General features: G+C 40.2%; 1 protein-coding gene across 4 annotated transcripts in view; it reads left to right on the top strand.

The window, feature by feature from the left end:
* Positions 1–1,202: 1,202 nt before the first annotated feature.
* PCMT1 (protein-L-isoaspartate (D-aspartate) O-methyltransferase) overlaps positions 1,203–18,456 on the top strand; it is a 36,697-nt gene continuing 19,443 nt past the window's right edge. For 2 of the 4 annotated variants that reach the window (XM_068938760.1, XM_068938761.1), the window contains exons 1-4: positions 1,203–1,461; positions 14,255–14,359; positions 15,492–15,523; positions 17,376–17,480. In XM_068938760.1, the coding sequence (XP_068794861.1) occupies positions 1,203–1,461; positions 14,255–14,359; positions 15,492–15,523; positions 17,376–17,480 (501 nt within the window). Of the gene's footprint in view, positions 1,462–7,259; positions 7,304–14,254; positions 14,360–15,491; positions 15,524–17,375; positions 17,481–18,456 lie in introns of all 4 variants that reach the window. The other 2 variants (XM_068938763.1, XM_068938762.1) reach the window with 2 other exon arrangements.

Here is an 18,456-nt window from a genome sequence, read left to right as displayed (position 1 = left end):
GCGGCCGGGCAGGGGAGGGGTGAGGCGGGGCGGGGCGCCCCCGGCCCGCGCACTCTAACCAATGGCAGCCTCCAGCACGTACCGCTGCACTTCACTGTGGGCTCATCCGGGCCAATAGGCGCGCTCCATGCAAACCACGCGCCGCGCGCCGGGGATAATCGGCTCCGTCGCAACGGTCGCGCTGCGTCCGGGCGGCCCCGCCCCGCTGGCGCCGTGGCAACGGGGCGCGGCCGGGCTGAGCGGCAACGGAAGGCGGCGCGTGCCAAGCGGCTGCTCCGCGCCCCCAGCGCGGCAAAAACGGGAGCGGCCGCGCAGAAGAAAACCGCAGGCGTGCGGTTCTAACAGCTCGGGCGTTCGTCGGTTGAACTCTTAAGCTAATTAACAAACACGTTTGAAAGTTCATTTCTACTGTTAAACCCTCGGCAGAAAGGCACGTTTTTCAGGCGCAGCAAAAAAGCCGAACCCTCACTGTTAAGCACAAAAACAACCGAAACACGTAAGTCAGAGTAACTACTAAAACCCCGTAAGTTGCACCGCAGGCTAGAACCGTGAAGAAGGGAAGAGGCAGGCCTCAGGTCGGAAAAGCAGGCTTCAGAAAGATGCTACAGAGAGCGAGCAGTGCCTTGGCTCCGCGTGTACTCCGTGACCTTGGGCGAGTCACGTAGGCGCTCCACATCCCCAGCGCTGGCCCGAGGACTTTACAAAGCCTCGGGGAGGCAAGTACAGTCGCGTATCCTCAGGTGCTGAGACCGTAACGGAACACAGGGCCCCTCTGACCAGTTTGCGTCCCAAGCGCTGGCTGCTTAAGCAGCGTGGGGGCTGCGCAGGGGGTCCCAGCACCCCGGCGGACGGATCCGGCTTAAGTCCAGCGGGGCGGCCAAACCTCACCACGAACCACCGGCCTCGAGCGGGGCCTGACAGCTAAGACAGCCGCCCCCCGCCTCCAAATATGTCCCTATCCACGGGCCCCAGGGAGAGAGGAGAAGGAGCCGCCCCGCGGGCTCCATTTAAAGCCCCAAGCAGCGCCGCCGGCCTCTGCACCTCCCCCCCCCCCACCCCGCCGCCCCCGCGGGCCGAATAACCGTCCCCGCGCACCTTCCCCCCCGCCCCGAAGCCCCCCCGGCACGATGGGCGCGCATGCGCGCGGGCGGAGGGGGGGGGGGGGAACAGCGCGGGCCGGCGGCGCTGGCGCTGGCCGGAGAATGTCCGGCGCGCGGGGCGGTGGGCGCGTGGCCCCTCCCTCCGGCGGGCGCGCGGCAGCCGCAGCGGCGGCGGCGGGGGGGGGCGGAGGCGAGGAGGCGGTGCCTGTGTCGGCGCTGGAGGTTGTGTCCTTCCTGGGGAAGCTGCTGTGCGCAGTCGCGGCGCTGAAGGCGGCTCTCTACCTGCTCCGCAGAGTGTGTCTAGCGATGGCCTGGAAGTCGGGAGGCGCCAGCCACTCCGAGCTCATCCACAACCTCCGCAGTGAGTCTGCGGCGCGGGGGCGCGGGCGGGGCCGCCGGTCGCCGCTGCCCGGGGACTCCTTCCCCCTCTCCCCTCAGCCGCGCCGTGACCGTTAGCGGCCGCTCGGGCACACGCACTTCGCATTCCCGCGGCGCGAGCCGAGCCGCCAACTGTCAAGGAGCGGCGTCGGCGCGGGGAGGAGGCGAAGGCGGCGCCCGGCTGGGGGGTGTGTGCCTGGGTGTCCGTCCGGGTCCCTCCCGGGAGGGCGCGGCGAGCGCCGCCGCCGCCGTCCCGCAGCCGGGCGGAGGGCGGCGGCCGCTGGCGCAGGGCGGGCCCGGGCTGTTGTTGCGGGAGGAGATGCGGCGGGAGGGGCGGCGCCGACGGCAGTCTCGAAGGGGAAGCGCTGTGCGGCGCCGGCGGTGGCTGTTGTCAACCAGCTGCCTTCCCCCCCCCCCCCGCCCCGCTCCCGTCGCCGCCTGCCCGTAACCGCCGTGTGCGAGCTGAGGCGGGGCCGTGCTCCGCCGCACCGACCGGGCTCCCTGTCCGCGGCGTCCTGCCCGGCTCGGCCGTCCCTCTCGCTGAGCTCTGGCCGCATCAGCCCGGGTCAGCGCTCCCGCCGCCCGCCTCTCGAGAGGGCGCCCCGCGGCCCTTGGCGGGGGGTGAGAGGAGGAGTCAGCGGGCGCGGCGACCGCCCGTCGGGCACCAAATGCAGTGGGAGCTGGCCTGGTCTGCGAAACCCACCGAAAGGCTGATAAGCGAAAGAATGTTTTTTGCTGGGGACGAAGGAGGTGTGTGATGACAACAATCTACACGTGAAATGTGGAGCACTGTCTTGGCTCTAGTCCCGAGATGCTTATTTCGAGGAGGTGGGCCACTGGGAAGGGACAGTAGCAGTAAAGGTGTGGCAGACTCATACTGTCACCTAGCTTTCCAGGGTCCGCCTGGGACTAGGCGTTCCTTGCCTTTATCTAAGGCTTGTGCTGTCCCCGTGCTGAACGTGGGAGGTATTGGATGGTTGCTCCTCACTAATGTACTGTAGTGACCTGTAGCCTGAGGGAGGATGCAGGATCGATACATGTGATCCAAGCTGAGAGGGATAGGGTAATAAAGATACCTCTTTCCTGCTCTGAGGTTCTGTTTTTTTTTTTTTTCTATTAGTCTCTTATTAGTGTGTATTAGATACACATGTAGTGTCCCTTTCTTGAATCCTAGCAGAAGAGTCTTTCCCTCCCTTTCCTCATATCCAGTTGTAGATGTAAAAAGATGTAGACTTGGAGCTGGTATTACAACAGTTATCTGTTACTCTGCTGATGCTGCTAGGCTATAGGCAACTTCAGCTGTCTGGCCTCCTCATTATTTCAGAGACGGAGGAAAATCATCCTTTGCTATTTTCTCCATTCTGCTTATCTTAGATCCTCTGATCCTCTGAGCTTTTTCAGCTTTTTTTTCCCCATCACTGATAGAACAATATATGCTGAAATGATTTTCAGTTTCACTGTAAAAATTGCCTGTTTAAGAAAAGGATAATCACTTTTCTAGTTAGAGTTGCAATGCCTTTTTTTTTTTTTTCCTCCAAACTGTAAGGGCTAGAGATAATGTTCTAGTGAAGCTCTGATGTAAGTTTTCTTACAGTGCAGGAGAAACCTTTCTGATGTAAAAGTGGATTTCAAGCTCCTAAATGTATCTAAAAAGTGATTATTGCCTAGAATTGTTTACAGCTCTGAAAACCTGAAGGCAAAACTGATTTCTTTACTGAAGAAAGCAATGACAGTGCATTTCAACGCATGGAAACTGTTTAGGGCCTTGCAAACTTAAAAACAAAAATAAGTTTAAACCCATTATACTAAGAAGACAACAACATCACCCATAATCCCATCACATATAAAAAGAAGAGTAAACTGGAAGTTTAAGATTTCAATCTCAAAATATTAAGTGATAGTAACTACCTGGAAAATTGCAGGCTGTAAATCTTTTCCCTTACTTTGCCTATTTATCCCAAAATGTTTTGAGTGGCAGTAAAAAGTGAATTGGAAGTAAAACGTTCCAAAGGCCTAGAGGCTTTTGGTCTTCTAGCAGGACTGTGTTGCTGATCACTCTTTTGTTGACATAAGTGGCAGTGCGGTGATGGTGTAGGGCTTTACCACACCTCAGCAGTTGCAGGATTAAGACCAGAAATTTTACATAAGAGTTCTCCAGGTAAGGTGATAACTTGTTACTGTAGTCAGGGAAAAAAAATTAGAAGAAAGTACCATTTTATTTGATACATAATTCTTTTAGAGAGATATTCTTAACAGGCTTAAACAAATCATTGGCTACAAAAAGACTAAAATGTTCTAGAGCGTTCATTTCCAACAGTAGATCCCTCAGTGTGTTAAAATTGTTGCTCTAAAAAGAGCAAAACAGCTCTGCAGCCTTTTATGCTAGACATAAGAATATCAGCCAGATAATTTGATGTTGTTTTAGTGTGTAGTTTGTGCATGCGTAATCTAGTAATTTTGTGTGTAAGTAATTTGCGTAACTTTGAAAATTAAAATAAAGAAAACAACTTGCAGTGTAGTGACGCAATATGTTTTCTTCCACAACGAAGCCTGATTGAGAGGTTCTTGCACCTGCCCTCATGCCACAAGTTGTCCCTTCACTGCTAGTACCGAGAGAAAAGCTTGTGAGGGAGGCTGTGTTGTAAGACTGGGTCACTTTCTCCTCACTCCTCATTCCAAAAAAAAAAAAAAAAAATTCGAGGTTTAAACCTCTCAAAATCAGTAAGCGGTTGTACTGTTACAGTTAGAGAAGCAGTGAACTTTGGTATAGTTACAAGTGGGCCAGGAAAAGTGCGAACTTCTTAAACTGTTCTTGCTTTCAAATAAAAGTATCAATGGAAAACTCCTGTAAGCTAGGCTTTCTTTTTTTGTAAAAGAACTGTAAAGTTTTTTTTTTTTTATTAGAGGTTGTTATTGACAGCTACAGATGCTTCTGTCTTGTGACAATAAAGTGTTCTAGTTTCATGAAGTTATATTGGCATGTGCTCAATTCACTGTTGCCTTAACTGTGGAAGTAGCTTGTTCTATGATGGTAACAGTCATTGTGTTAAGAGTAGTGCGGAGTGCTTGCGTGTGTTTGCATGCAGACTTAGGCAGCTGTTCCTTACAAGCCTTGTCTTTGTTTTCATGCCTTTAAAAGGTGCAAACTAATGAAGAGGGCCCTGGAAACCTGCATATTTTCCAGTGCATGCTTAGAGACAAGTGATTGAAGAATGTTATGTGGCTTTTTAATTTTTTAGCTATTTTCTCAGTGTTCTGTAGACATGTTTTTGCACCATGAATTTGAGGCGTTGTAGGTGTACAATTTGTGACATATAAAGTTACTTTAAATGTTAACACTTTTGTCTTCACAACAAAAATGCTGTCCTTAAATACGCTGTTCCTCCAGGTGTTCAGGTACTTTGTTTTCCAGTATCTTTTGAGACTACTTCTCCTTTTTAAAAAAAAATCTTTTTTTTAACTGAATGTTTGATTCTTCCAGTGTTAGAGCAATTTTAAAATTATAATTTTCATCTTTTGCAATTATTTAAATCTTTGCTCTTTCCTACCAGAAAAAAGTTGAAGTATGTGTCTTCAAACCTGAACGCCGTTTCCCCCTAAATAATTAGAACAAAAATCTTTGAGCTGACAGCGCTTTTAAGAAACTTTCTTCTATTTTCTAACTGCAATTTACTGGAGGGTTACAAATCATACTTGACACTGAAATACTCAGTTGTGTTTAAATGTTTAACTGTGAGTAGTGGTCCTTTTTGTGGTGAGCCGAGCATATAGAGCTGAGAAAAAAGGAAAAGACTAATTAGTGACTTATTTACTATTATCTTGCTGTTTGAAGACCTTCAGATTCTAAATCACTATCTCTCTTTTCCCCTCTTAATCTGTTGATATCCACATTGTCTACATTTCACTAGTGGTTCATTTTAATCTTCTGTCTTTCATATTTGGGTTCTTGCCATGTCTTATTGCTTTTACACTCCACCGTCTTGGAAATCAGCTTTTTTTCACCACCTGCAGAACTGAAAAATTGGTTTCTGTCCAATTCACAATCCATCAAAGTTAATTAAGTATCATTATAACACCTCTCTTTCCTACAAGCTATATGGTATGCCACCAAAAGAGAATCATTCTTTGCCTGTTTCTCTGATCATGTTGTGCCACTGGTGTCATAACCGTGTATACATGCTTTCAAATCCACATTGTCAGGCTTGAAGGTGATTTAACTGGACTGTGACTGAAGTGCTGCATAATGTTGTCAACCATCTTTTTTTCTGCTTTTTTCCTGCTACCCTCCTTTCTTTTCCCCAACTAATAGGACTATATCATAAACGTTAGTAAATTGTCATTTACAAGGTATCTCAAATTCCAAAATAGTTAATAGCACACTTGAGAGACAGATTCTGTTTTTCTTCAGTGTGAATTGTATTTTTAATGAATATTCATTTCAAATATTGCCATATCTCAATTCTCACAATATTGAGAATTATGTTCTTAGACATGCTGAAGATATTTTTCTGAGGGTTTTATTATTCAGATATTAAATAATTAAAAATCGTATTGTCTTTCTCGATTAGTTTCATTGTAGTGAAGGCTTATCAACAAAGGATCTGCACCTTTGTTGCTGAATTCTGTTTTCTGATTGCTGAGGACAGATCTCTTTCTACAAACTGCCATGAACATAAAAGTGTTCAATTTGGCTTTACTGAGCCTAAGCTTGATTCAGCAAGCACTGAACATAATTTTTTTTTTTCCTTCCGTATCGTTTCCCTTGGGTTATCCAGATCTCTTCTACAACAGACTAATGGTGCTCAAGGGGGAGTAATATAACTTGAGTAACAATGAAGAAGGAACAGCAATTGAAAATGAAATTTGGGTTCTTAAGTGTTTTTATTGGTTTGCTTAATACCTGGACTGTACAATTATGCTGCCTATTGCTTGCATTCAGTGAACAGACTCTCCTTTAACATGTGTGTTGTATTGAGGCTGGAGTGAGTAACCATTGTAACTCATGGCAGGATAATGAAAGAGTTGAAAATTGAACTTTTTTTTTTTAAATTAAAAATGAACACATCCACTAATATGTTTAAGAACGTTTAAAATTTCTTAGAATTAGTTACTGGCTCATGAGGCATAGGTGTGAATTCTGGAATGCTATTTTTGAAGGGCTAATAATTTTGATTTTGTTAGTAAATAGTTCACATAATTCAATTAAGGAGTTGTCATGAGACTTTTTTTGTTAGTGATTTAATTGTGTTAGTGATATGCTTGTGCCAGTCAAATATTTTGGAGGAATTTCTACTTGACCTTCCAAGAGGATGGCCTTCAATAAATCAAGCCAATTTAACGTTCCAGAAAGTAAGAAATGTTAACAAAAAGAAAAAATAACTTGCAAAAAGGAATCATATTTTATTTGTATGTAAATTAGGATTGTATTCTTAACTGGTTCTGTGTTATTGGCATATATATTTTTTCCCCTAAATGTTAGCAAGATGTCAATCTAATGATAAAAACATATCCTATTTTCTCCCCACACAACCCCAAAATTCTGTGAAAGAAAGTCCAAAGCTTCAGTTATCCAAAAAAAGGGAGTATGTTTCTGACTGCTTAAAATACCACTTTTTTAGAATCAGTGATCTTAATTAAACATTTATTTCTTTTGCTTGTTCAAAAATAATTTTTTTTGTCTCTGGTTGGGGTTAATTACGTAATACTATTTTTCTTGTAGTAAGAAGCTGCCTAATAATCCATAGTAGAATGAAAATAATTTTGCAAATCTGTCCCTTACAGGTGATTACCGTTGCTTGTGAGCATGTTTAAAAAGTGTGAACCTGGTATGTTTTAGTTTCAATATAACTCCAAGATTTTCTTTTAATGGTACTGTTCATTTTACCCTGGTGTAGTATAAAGTGCTTACTGACAGCTATTTGTAACCTTGGGAAGAAACTGCAAAATATTGGTGTTATTTTGAATGACTGTTTCTGCAAATATAAAAAGTCATGTTTGTTAGTATTTTTTAATTTTAAGTAAATTTTTTTTCTTTAGGCTGATTAATACAATTCAGCTCATGTGGTAATGCTTTTAGTTTTGATTTGAATAAAACTAACATTCCCAAATTGTGGCAAAAAGAGAGCAAACTTTTTCAGGACTTGAGGGCAGTACGTTTTTGGAAGGACGTCCCTTCTGGATTGGTTGAGTTATGAGTTATGTTTTGAGACTCCAGCACCCAATGCTACAACATTGATCTTTAAAAACAAAATAGATTAAAAATGCTTGCACTGACGAGAACTAAAAAAGATAATCATACAAGTGTAACTTTACAAGTCCTTCCTTAGTACTACTAGTGTGACAGCTTTGTATGTCATTTTGTATCTCACTTTGTACATTTGTTAATATTCTGTAAATATTATTTTAATATGTGAAGTTTTATCTTTTTAGCTTGGGAAATTTCTGGAGATAGCAGAGCTCACTGCACTTAGTAATGGAGTTGGCTCTCATGGTTTTTAGGAGTGTTGGCTTTGGTGATTCTCCGTTTTAATGGAGTTGCCACAGAACAATAGATTGCAGTCAAAGAACTATTTTCTGCTGTTGCAGCAAAGCTTCAGAGGAAATGTAAGACAGAATTCATCATTGGGAGACTAGTTGGCTCAGCCTAGAGAATCGTTCTTGGATGCCCTAAAGGTTGGGCTTGTCTTTCGCTATTCTGTAGCGGAATAATTGTCTCCTGTATTCCTCAGCTTTCGCATAGTACAGTGCCTGTTTTAATGAAGCCACTTTCATTGTCACAGACAGCCAATGTGGTCTGGCTGCTGATTTTGACAGCATTGCCTTTTCTGAAAACAGACTGGCAAAGCTGATGCATGAAATCTGTTCCATAAGGTATGAGATGTGCAGTACCTAGATTTACTGAAGATATTGAGCAATCTTGCCTCAAGCCTGACTGTGAGGAGAGTTCTTTATCTCTTTATCCTATCCGGATATGTTTATCTTAACATCTGCAACAGAATTTTGTTGTTATTGATGGTTCTCGCCACCAAGGCGCCAAGTTATTCGCCACCTTGTATTGAACTCCTTGGTTTTAGCTTCCCATGTGATCTGTAAGTGAAGCTCATTCCCTTCAAATGTAGAGTGATCAAGATGTGCTGCTAGTGCTCAGTGGTAAAGTCTTCCTCATCTTCACTCAGGCCTTTACAGTTTATTGGAAAATGCAGTCTGTGTAATTGCAGGCTGAACCCAATCTTGAAGACACTTCATTCTTTCATGCACGCTCAACTGCTGATACAGATTATTTAAATTGATAGGACCATTTAAATGAATGTGACATTATTAAGGACTACTTTAGCTCTACAGTGTGTATCTTTATTGCAATAAGCAAAGAACTAGCATGTCTTTCCCCTCCCCATCCCCATAGGAAAAATGGGGGAATACTTTGCAGCATTAGCCTACAATACAAGGGAGCAATAGAGGTATGCTTAAATATGTCTAAATTAGTCATGTGTGGGTTTTCAGATCCATGAAAATGAATAGAGAGCTCTTACCTATTATGTCAAATGGACGGTTTGGTTTTGAGTATAGTTCATCAGTATTAAATAGACAAGGAATACTCCCATAAATTAGACGTGAAATCATGGGAGGTAAGTTTGTATTTAACTGTATCTTGAGGATGGATACTCGTTCATTTGTTGTATTGAACCCAGCTTTTGGTTCCCACATGGTTTCATATGTATGTGTTTTGAGTAGCAATTAGTTTTTTGGGGATTTTGTTTGTTTTCAATTCCTGCCTCTTTGGGAATTCCCTGAGACCTTGTTCTTTTCTAGACTCAAGATTAGTTCTGATGGTCCCTTACTTTCCTCATTCTTCCTCTTGTCATTCTGCCTCTGTACTGCATAATCTTAACTTATTAGACATCCTTCCAGAAGTTAACTGTATGCAGCCTTCTGTTCGAACCTTCTGTATTTTGAAGCCATGTCATAGTGAAAACAGACCTGAAGCTGAATGTTTGAGGCAGATACTCTTAAGTCATCAGCAAAGCACAAGAGGTTTGTATGTATGCATGGTTTAAAAAAATGCCCATTTGCAAACACTTTAAGTTTCTTTCGTACAAAGAGCTTTGTATGTTTGAGGATCAGTGTCCTTTTTTATATCTCAGGATGCTGATCCATCATTTCTCCTGCCAAGTGTTTTCTTTGTCTTCATGGTTATAATGAAATCTTCCCATGCCCATTACTGAAATAAAATTCTGTTAACTAAATTTCTTTTCCAGCTTTTTTCATCCTCTCCCCACCAAAAAGACCCAAGCCTTAAAACTGTCTGTCAGTTGATCAGCTGCTTAACGCTAACCAGCTTCACGTTACTTGAAAATCAAGATGTGGTCCTACTCCAGCCTATTTTCCTTCTGGAAGTAGCTAGTTGTTTTGTATGGCTCAGGTGGAGACATCTGAAAACTATTACTTGTCACTTAAGTTATTTGCATCTACTTGATTTCATCTTTTGCAAAACAGGGCTGTCCTTTGCACGATACTTTAAGACCTCTCTGTGATTTGAAGTATTGCTGCTGTATTGGAAAGTCACCTCCATAAATTAAGTACTTTGCAGTAGTTATGGGGAAAGTCACCTGTGAAGACGCTGAATTGTGTAGATGCTGACATAGTCTCACAATAAATTCTTTTGGGATCTGCATGAGCATTTTGTGCATCTGAAGCCTGTGACAGGAAGTATCTCGGCAGCTGTTCCTCAGCTGTGACAGACCATAGTAGCAGGACCATTTATAGTTTGTATAGGTAAGCTTGTGTGCTAGATTATATCATGGAACAATGAGACACCTTCTTTTGTGTTCTAGAAGCTAATGTTAATGTACATGTTGACTGCTAGCACTTTATGGTTTAGCTGGAAACTTGTTTGATCAACAGTCAGGATACAATCAGTGATGTGTAGGCAGTTTTTGGGAAGATAAGCATTTCAGTGTTTGGCTCTCAACAAAGAGAGAGATTGTTTACCTATTGCAAATCCGTGGTGTCTTTCAAAGTTCTGGCTCTTTTTTTCTTGAACTCTGACAGTCAACTGCCTTGTTTCCCTGGTTACATTCAGTAGTGGTATATTTACACCTTCAAATGCAAGGACGGCTATGTGAGCTCTTTTTTGTTGTTGTTGTTTTCATGGTGTTATTTGTAGAAGAGAGGCAGACCAGAATGAGTTTTCAAAACATGCTCCAATTATGTCAATTTGTCATTGCAACAGTCTCTGTACAGAATAACTCTTGAACTCTGCAGGCCATGCCATGCTCCGAAGTAGTTTCTTTACAGCTTCAGCCCTTTGAAGCTTAGGGGTTGTGCTGGTATAACTAATAAATGGAGCTTGATTTCGATTTTGAACTCTGAACTAACCAATTGGTTTGAGTATTGGTCTTTGCTTGTAAGTGCTTTGTAATTTAGTATCTAATTTGTTTTCAGTCCTGATTATCAGAGTTGTGAAACCAAGCAGTTGTCTTAACTTCCAAGAAGGCAGGATCTGTGTGCACTGAAAAGAAAAATCAGCCTACATGTATTTAATTGTGAATGATTTTCCTGCCATACCTAGCTTTCCTTTAAGATTTAGAAACTGTTTTGCACAGACACTTATTAATAAATAACTTACTATTAAATGCCAAAAAACAAGACAATTAGAGATAGCACGGAGGGGGAATGACTTCTTTGCAATATACACTTTTATTATTGGATTTTTTTTTAGGGAAGGTTTTCTGAGCAATTCAGAAACTGTTAGATATTTGTTCCAGACAATTAAGATACTTGCTCTTGGTCATCTTGGGACTGACTGTTGGAGGAAGGAGAGGTCTTTCATTTGATTTCCAGGACCTTGTAGCTGCTCTGTGTTCAACCATTAGGCTAAGAAAAGTTCAATTTGTTATCAACAGGGAAAAAAATTGCTACAGTGCCAATGTTGCCTTTACTATTTAGGGTTTGATTGCTTTTTTTAAATTCCCTCCTTTAAGCTTACTGTTGTTTTTACTTCAGGTCTTAATAACACCAATGTTCTAAAAGTTCATTTTTTGTACTCCACTCTTCTCCATTGCACAGTAAACAAAATTGAAAAGTACGATTAATCTACTGGGGCATAACAAGATAACCCTGTAATTCCACATCATCATTGAGAGGCTGTGTTTTTATGAAGAGGGAGCACTGTCTGATAATTGAAGCACATGGCTAAGACAGGAGATCCTGCTTCTCCCCATGATTTTGCTGGGGACTTTGAGTTTGGATAACTTGCTCAACTTCTTATTTACTGATGAAAAAGATAATACTATTCAAAGGCAGTCCACCATTTGTGAAATCTCAGGAGTACTTGCTGAATGGAGGGTCTTTGTAGAGTACTAGCAGCTACCGTTTTCAGTTCTTTGGGTCGTTTGTCAATATGCATAAGCACCACACTTGGTAAGGTTATAATTGTTCTGGCTGAAATAATGAGCTCTTTGATTAAACAAAGTAAGGAGAAGAATAGGTGAAAATATAGCAAAATAACAGAATGGAGGCAGGAAAAATTTCATAAATGCTAATTTACTTAGTGAAATTACTTAGGGAGGCAGGTATGGAGTGTTTTTTGTTTTTGTTTTTTTTTTTTAAAAAAAGAGAACAGATTAAGGGGCTGTGTGAAACAAGAGGGCTGGAAAAGCCTCCAGTCACAGCAGGTTAGAGGAACTCCACTGAAAACTGGAGGAGGTTCTCTGCCTCACAGTAGGGCCTTGCTTGGCCTAATCTGCAGTTGCCCTTGATCATGTTATACTCTACATATTTTTCCCCAAGCCCCAAAAGGAAAGCATGGATATTACCTATAGCTTCTAGAATGTATGCGTTTGTCCGCACAATATAGCATCAAGGAATAAATCACTGTTTTAGATTTTTTCATGAAAATGTTCCTCACCTGCTGTTTTTTTGTTTTTTGGGGTTTTGTTGGTTTTTTTTTTTTTCCAGCTCTTCCAGCTCCTCCAAAGACCCTTCACTCCTGTTATCCTCAGCTCTTGATTATTCTCCTGCCCCTCTGTTTTTGAACAGAACCCAAGCTGGCTGTAGCCAATAGTGAAAGCAAATGACATTAAGACTTTTTTTCAGAAAGGACATTTTATCCCAGAGGTACTTCTTGGTGATACCTAATAAGATGCTAACAGTAAAATTTTGGATTTCTACGCTTAGTTCCCAGAATTAATATGTAATTCCAAGTGGCTGGGGCAAAAGACTTTTTTTTCTTACTATCATATATCATCAGTACCTCTGTGTTGGTGGGTGGGTATAAGTATCTATCGTGTGTGTGTCTATATGTATATATATCACACACATACACAAACACACACACACATACATACACAAAGAAGGCGAGAGAGAGAGGGAGGGAAAGAGTGAGAGAGGTGTTCCCTCTAACTGGGACTGTAGTCAAAGCACAAGGTATGTGTAATATGATGTAGGAGAGAATATGATTTGTTTTTTAGGGAGTTATCAGATACAGAAATAACTTAAAGTAATGCTCTTCTTTATCATTTGGTAGTATATTCTTATTCCAATCCTACTTGACACATTGTCTCTGAAACAAAAAGCAAAATATCTTTTTTTCTTTCTAATGTCAAGCATCTGTTATCTAGGATAATGAAAGCCTAGGACACCAGGTAGTAGGGAGGAAAACCAATGAAAAACCGCAAGTGATCGGTGTGCTTCCAACCACTCTTTAGGCAGTCAAGAAAACCTCTACAGAGGTTAGCCCAGGCCTCAACAGGAGGTATTTAATGTTGGTAGCATGTTCAAAAACTGATGCAACTTCAATAGAGACGATCTTGCAAAAACACCCCAAACTGATTTTTATATTATTACATTTTGGGCTATATTTCGCAAGTAGCCAGATTATGCTTTAAAAAAAAAAAAAGACAATTTTCCAAAGAAATCCTCCTTGTTTAAAATCAGTAGTTCAGTGAAGTGTTCTGCTATTGACATTTTGGTTATTTAGCGTTTAAAGTGTTCCTTTTAATGCAATTGATTAGTTTTTCTTCTGTTTATTTTCCAAAGCTTTCTGTTGCTCCTAAATATCTCTTCAGAACTTAAATAATGACAAAAAAAAAAAAACTTACAAACAAAAGTTACAAGAAAAAATGACCACATTGCATAGTGCTTCTGACATTTTACATGCTTGTGCATTCACATTTAATTTTGAAAAGTGAACAAAGATTCAGAGTGTTTTGCTGCGAATACTCTTTGGCCTCAGTCCGCCCCAGCGTAAGAATTCTGATTATGTAGGAGTTTTTTACAAAAGAATTTTCTTTTTTGCCAACAAAAAAAGAGAAACAAAACTTGAAAATAGAATACTAAGCAAGGATGCTGTAGCTGCACGCTTGTACGCTGCTTTTGTATATTTCTCAATAACTCATCTCTTAAGTAATTTCTTAAAAGTATGAAGTACCTCACGTTTGGTGTTTAGTTTACCAATTCAGTAAGAAACTGCTATAATTCAGGAATATAAAAGGTATGAACTTCAGTTTTTCTAGGGGACAGATCTTTGAAAGCCATCTCTAATGTTTCAGAAAAGCATCTGTAACTGCTGGGAAAGTCTTGTTCAAAGTTCAGTCTTAAGCACTGTTTGATCTATAGATCAAAGCTTAAATTCTGATATTGATGAGGGTTAGAACATTAGAAAGGGTTAGGTAACATGATTTTTCACAATTTTAGGAATATATTCCTGTATCTCACGTGCTTTTTACATTGTAGAAGAGAAACAATATCTTCAATTTTATTATTATTATTATTTTTAGAAAATGGAATAATCAAATCAGACAAGGTATTTGAAGTAATGCTGGCTACAGACCGTTGCCACTATGCGAAATACAACCCTTATATGGATTCTCCTCAGTCTATAGGTAAGACTCTTTTGTAAAAATGGTTGTTTGCTCTAATTTGTGAACCAGCAATTGCCTTTGTCATATGTATGTTAAGAATGTTGGTTTAATTTTTAAAATTTGGGAGCGTGTTTAGTTCTTTATCAGTTTATTTAGTATCTTTTAAGTACAAAGTTTCAATTTGTTGTGGTATGCAGTTGGTGTACTTGGACTCATCAAGTGAATTGATGGTCTTAGGTCAATATTAACATGTGTAAAGATGTATTTATTCTTTAAACTGTAAGCAATTTGTTTGCTGGTTTAGTTGGCTTTTAAATTATTAATTCATCCTTGTATCCGGTTTACTTCAGAGATGGTCTCTTCCTTTACAAAAATGAGTCAGTTGAGGTCAGTGTGGAAATCTTTAAACTTTTACATGGGAATTTTATATAAAAATAGATATTAAGTAAGGTTTTTAAACGGGAATGATCTGCTTATAGGACAGTTATTTCCCACCTGAGTCCCTAGTTTTACCTTTCTGAGGCAGGAGAATGAATTAAATGGTCTTGTTCCCTGTCCTGCTCCCTGTCCCCATGAGTTGTAGTGAGGTTTTATTATTTGGATAGGATAGTTCGAAAATCTTTTAAGATAAATATAGAGTTGGATATATCACCACAGAAGTAAACACAGATGAGTGTTCTTCCATGTTTTCCCTTAGGTGTATGTAAGCTGTTTGGAAAACAGATGAGGTCATTGTCTCCAGGAATTTTATAGTCCATACTATGTCAAACTGAAACTAACAAATCCACATTTTTACATAGGGACCAATAGAAAAAGGAAATGCATTGTTCTGGGGAATACTAATCCTTTAAATGGAATGTCCTTGACAAAGCTAAGGAAGTATAGTGCCAAAAAGGGGGAATATAACTGATATCAAAGCTAGAATATCTTTTTTTTTCCCATTTCAGAGTTGACATGGCACAACTTGTAGATGACATACCTCACCTCACTTCCAAAGTAGAATATTTATGTAACTTAGCCAATACTGTTTTTGTGTAGTGTTCCTGAGTGAGGACAGTAATTGAGGTATTGTATTTTACAGTCGAGATAAAAATGGTAAGGCTACTCTCTGAACAGTTGTACCAATATGCTCTTCCTTTTTCTGGTTTTGCAGGTTTCCAAGCAACAATCAGTGCTCCACATATGGTAAGCTTTAAAATTGCATGATCAACGAAGATGATTTTATAAAAATCCAAATGCTTCTAAAATAAAATATTTATCCTAACAAATTCATCAACTGTTGGTTAATAGTGGTAATGATGTGAACCACCTAGCGCAAAGATACAGAGAAGACTGAGCCAGAGTTTTCTTGGAGATGCACAATGATGTGATGAGGAGTAATGGACAAAAACTTAACAAAGGAAATCCTGATTAGATACTAGGAAAACGTTTTTCACGGTGATGGTAGTCAAGTGCTAAGAACAGGTTTACCAGAGAGATTGTGGAATCTCCATTCTTGGAATATGGAGAAGCTGACTGGAGAGAGTCCTGAGCAGCCTATTTTAAGTTGTCCCTGCTTTGAAAAAGGGTTGGAGCACGTAATTTCCACAGGTTCCTTCCAAACTAAATTACTCTGACTCTATAAGTTACAAAAAGATAGGAGTTCAGGAGTGGATAACAGTGATTTCTGTGGTGCATTATTGATGTGATGTCTTTAATTCTCCAGACAGGGGGAAAAAAAAAAATACATCGTACTGAGATGCAGGTTTGTTACCAAGTGACTTGAGAACAGGGCATTCATGGCTGAGCCTTAATTAAAGCATTAAGGGGAGATTTCAGTTCCTATGTACATCTATATGTAGCACAGACATAAATTTTTCTAAGTTTCCTTATTTGGTATGAAGAATGAATAGAAGCATATATTTTGTCCATGTGGTGTTTGAGAAGTGAAAAACATAGAGTAAGGAATGCTTTAAAAGGTTGGTAAGTGTTCTCCTTTTGACTTTTTAGTCGAAACCTACCTAGCAGGGTTAGGATGTTTCTAACTATTTATATTAATAACTCTTTTTTTTGTATAAAAGTGTTAACGATTGCATGCACGGATACAAAGAGACATACTGCAACTGTGGTTAAATAATAAAATAAGTATAAGCTATGTTTTCAAAGTTTTGATTCACCTAAGTCATTATATTTTCAATTATTCTATGCCTACCATTTGTATTATATGAAGTGTTGAAGCAAAAAGGAAAATGTATCCTGTAATAAATGCTAAAATAATAAATATTCTAATCTATCACAGCCAGAATACAGAAATAATTAAGTCTTAAGGGCTTGAGAATGGCTATTTGTTAAACATTAAATAACAAAAATTGTTTTAGTGTACAACATAAACTTAGTCTGTGTGTTAGTCCACCATATAAGAAACTAAAACTACTTATAAAGTGTGTCTGCAGGCTACTATACTTTCATATACACTTTCTGTGATTCTGTGATATATGAATCCTGTTGCCTATCTGCCTGTGTAGAAGACAACTTCTTTTTCCTGCTCTTTGATTCAGCAAGTGTACGGGTAATGCAAGCAGTTTACCTACAATAGCCCCTTTCTCTGGCCCTCCAAACTTGCCTCCTTTATCACTAGCATCAGTGCCAGCATGTTCCAATGCATATGATATTATGACATATACCAAGTTATTTACGGACCCTGTACCACCAGAATAATGAGAACCGCCAGACCTGAAAAGTGTTGAATTGTTTTATGGTGTCTGCCCAAGTAATTATATTTAAGTTGAGCATGTGTTAGAAACCTGGCGAAGAAGATTATATGTGGTTGGAGTAAGTGAAATAACTACAAATATGTATTATATAGTTAACTTTCTTTTGTATGTGTGTGTTTGTGTGTGTGGTCAAATAGTTCTGAAATTTCTTATGCTAACCCTCTGCTGTGTATTGCCTGAAAACACTGAAGAAATGAACATGTGTTAGGTAAAACAAACTCAAAACATTACAAAGTTTTCTTTCTTTCTCTCTTTCTTTCTCTCTCTCTCTGTCTCTCTCTCAGCATGCATATGCTCTTGAACTTCTGTCTGATCAGTTACATGAAGGAGCCAAAGCACTTGATGTAGGATCTGGAAGTGGAATCCTTACGGCATGCTTTTCACGAATGGTGAGAAATCTAGTGTCATCACTCAACCATCAGAACTGTTTGAATTGCAGTATAACTCTGAATAAAAGATAAAAAAGCAAGCTTCTTACAGTGGACTGAAGTAGATTACATAGGAAATAAAGTATTCTCCTTGTGCAAGCAGTATCTATTTCTTGTTGTAGCTGATACTAGATGCTTAAGTAAAAGGGTCCAGTAAATCCTATGGTAGTGAAGAAACTGCCTAGATGGGAAGCTTTTTCTTGATTACACTTTCAGTGACTGCTTTATACCTTGGAGGAGGGAGGTGTTTGTCCTGTCCAACCACGATTTTTACCTTATCTTGTGTGACTGAATGTTCTCATTATGACCAATTGTCTTGTCTTTCTGCTGGGTTGAGAGCTTAGCAAGGCTTAAGAGAATCCTATTTCCATAGGTTAATTCTATACTGTGCGTATATAAATTATTTGTCTTTGAACTGAAAATTTCACTTTATTCTTGTTACTGCATATTGGGAGAGTCAATACAATACAAATCTAACTTTTTCTAAGTTAGATGTTAATTTATATTCTTTTTATGTCTTTGCTAAGTAACGTCATCTCTGGGTTGTTCAGCCTCTACGTAAGGAATTTTTCTATGCTTCCATCCCATCTTACATCAAGGGAAAAAAAGATGAAAGAAATTGTTTCATGATGGCTATAACCACAGTATTGTCAGACTGATTTATGTAGTGGTATGTTACCAGTTTTCCCTTCTCCATTTCAAGATTTTTATCGATGCTTTATAGCTAGCAGCAACCTTCATTAAACTTCCAGCTTGATGCTTTTTTTTTTTGTCTGAGAAGTTAATTTGGAATATGGTAATGATTTTATTGTTTTCTGGGACCTATCTGTTGAGTCTGAGATCATTTTTGGTTTCCTATACTAAGAATTAGATGTTTAGGACTAGATAATGTATAAGCAAAAGACTTGACTTTTTTTTTTTCCCTTGTTAACGGCCA

This window comes from Struthio camelus, chromosome 3 (assembly GCF_040807025.1).
Source record: "Struthio camelus isolate bStrCam1 chromosome 3, bStrCam1.hap1, whole genome shotgun sequence".
Taxonomy (NCBI): Eukaryota; Metazoa; Chordata; class Aves; order Struthioniformes; family Struthionidae; genus Struthio; species Struthio camelus.
The sequence above is the reverse complement of the archived record's forward strand: the minus strand, read 5'-3'. Positions and strand labels throughout refer to the sequence as shown.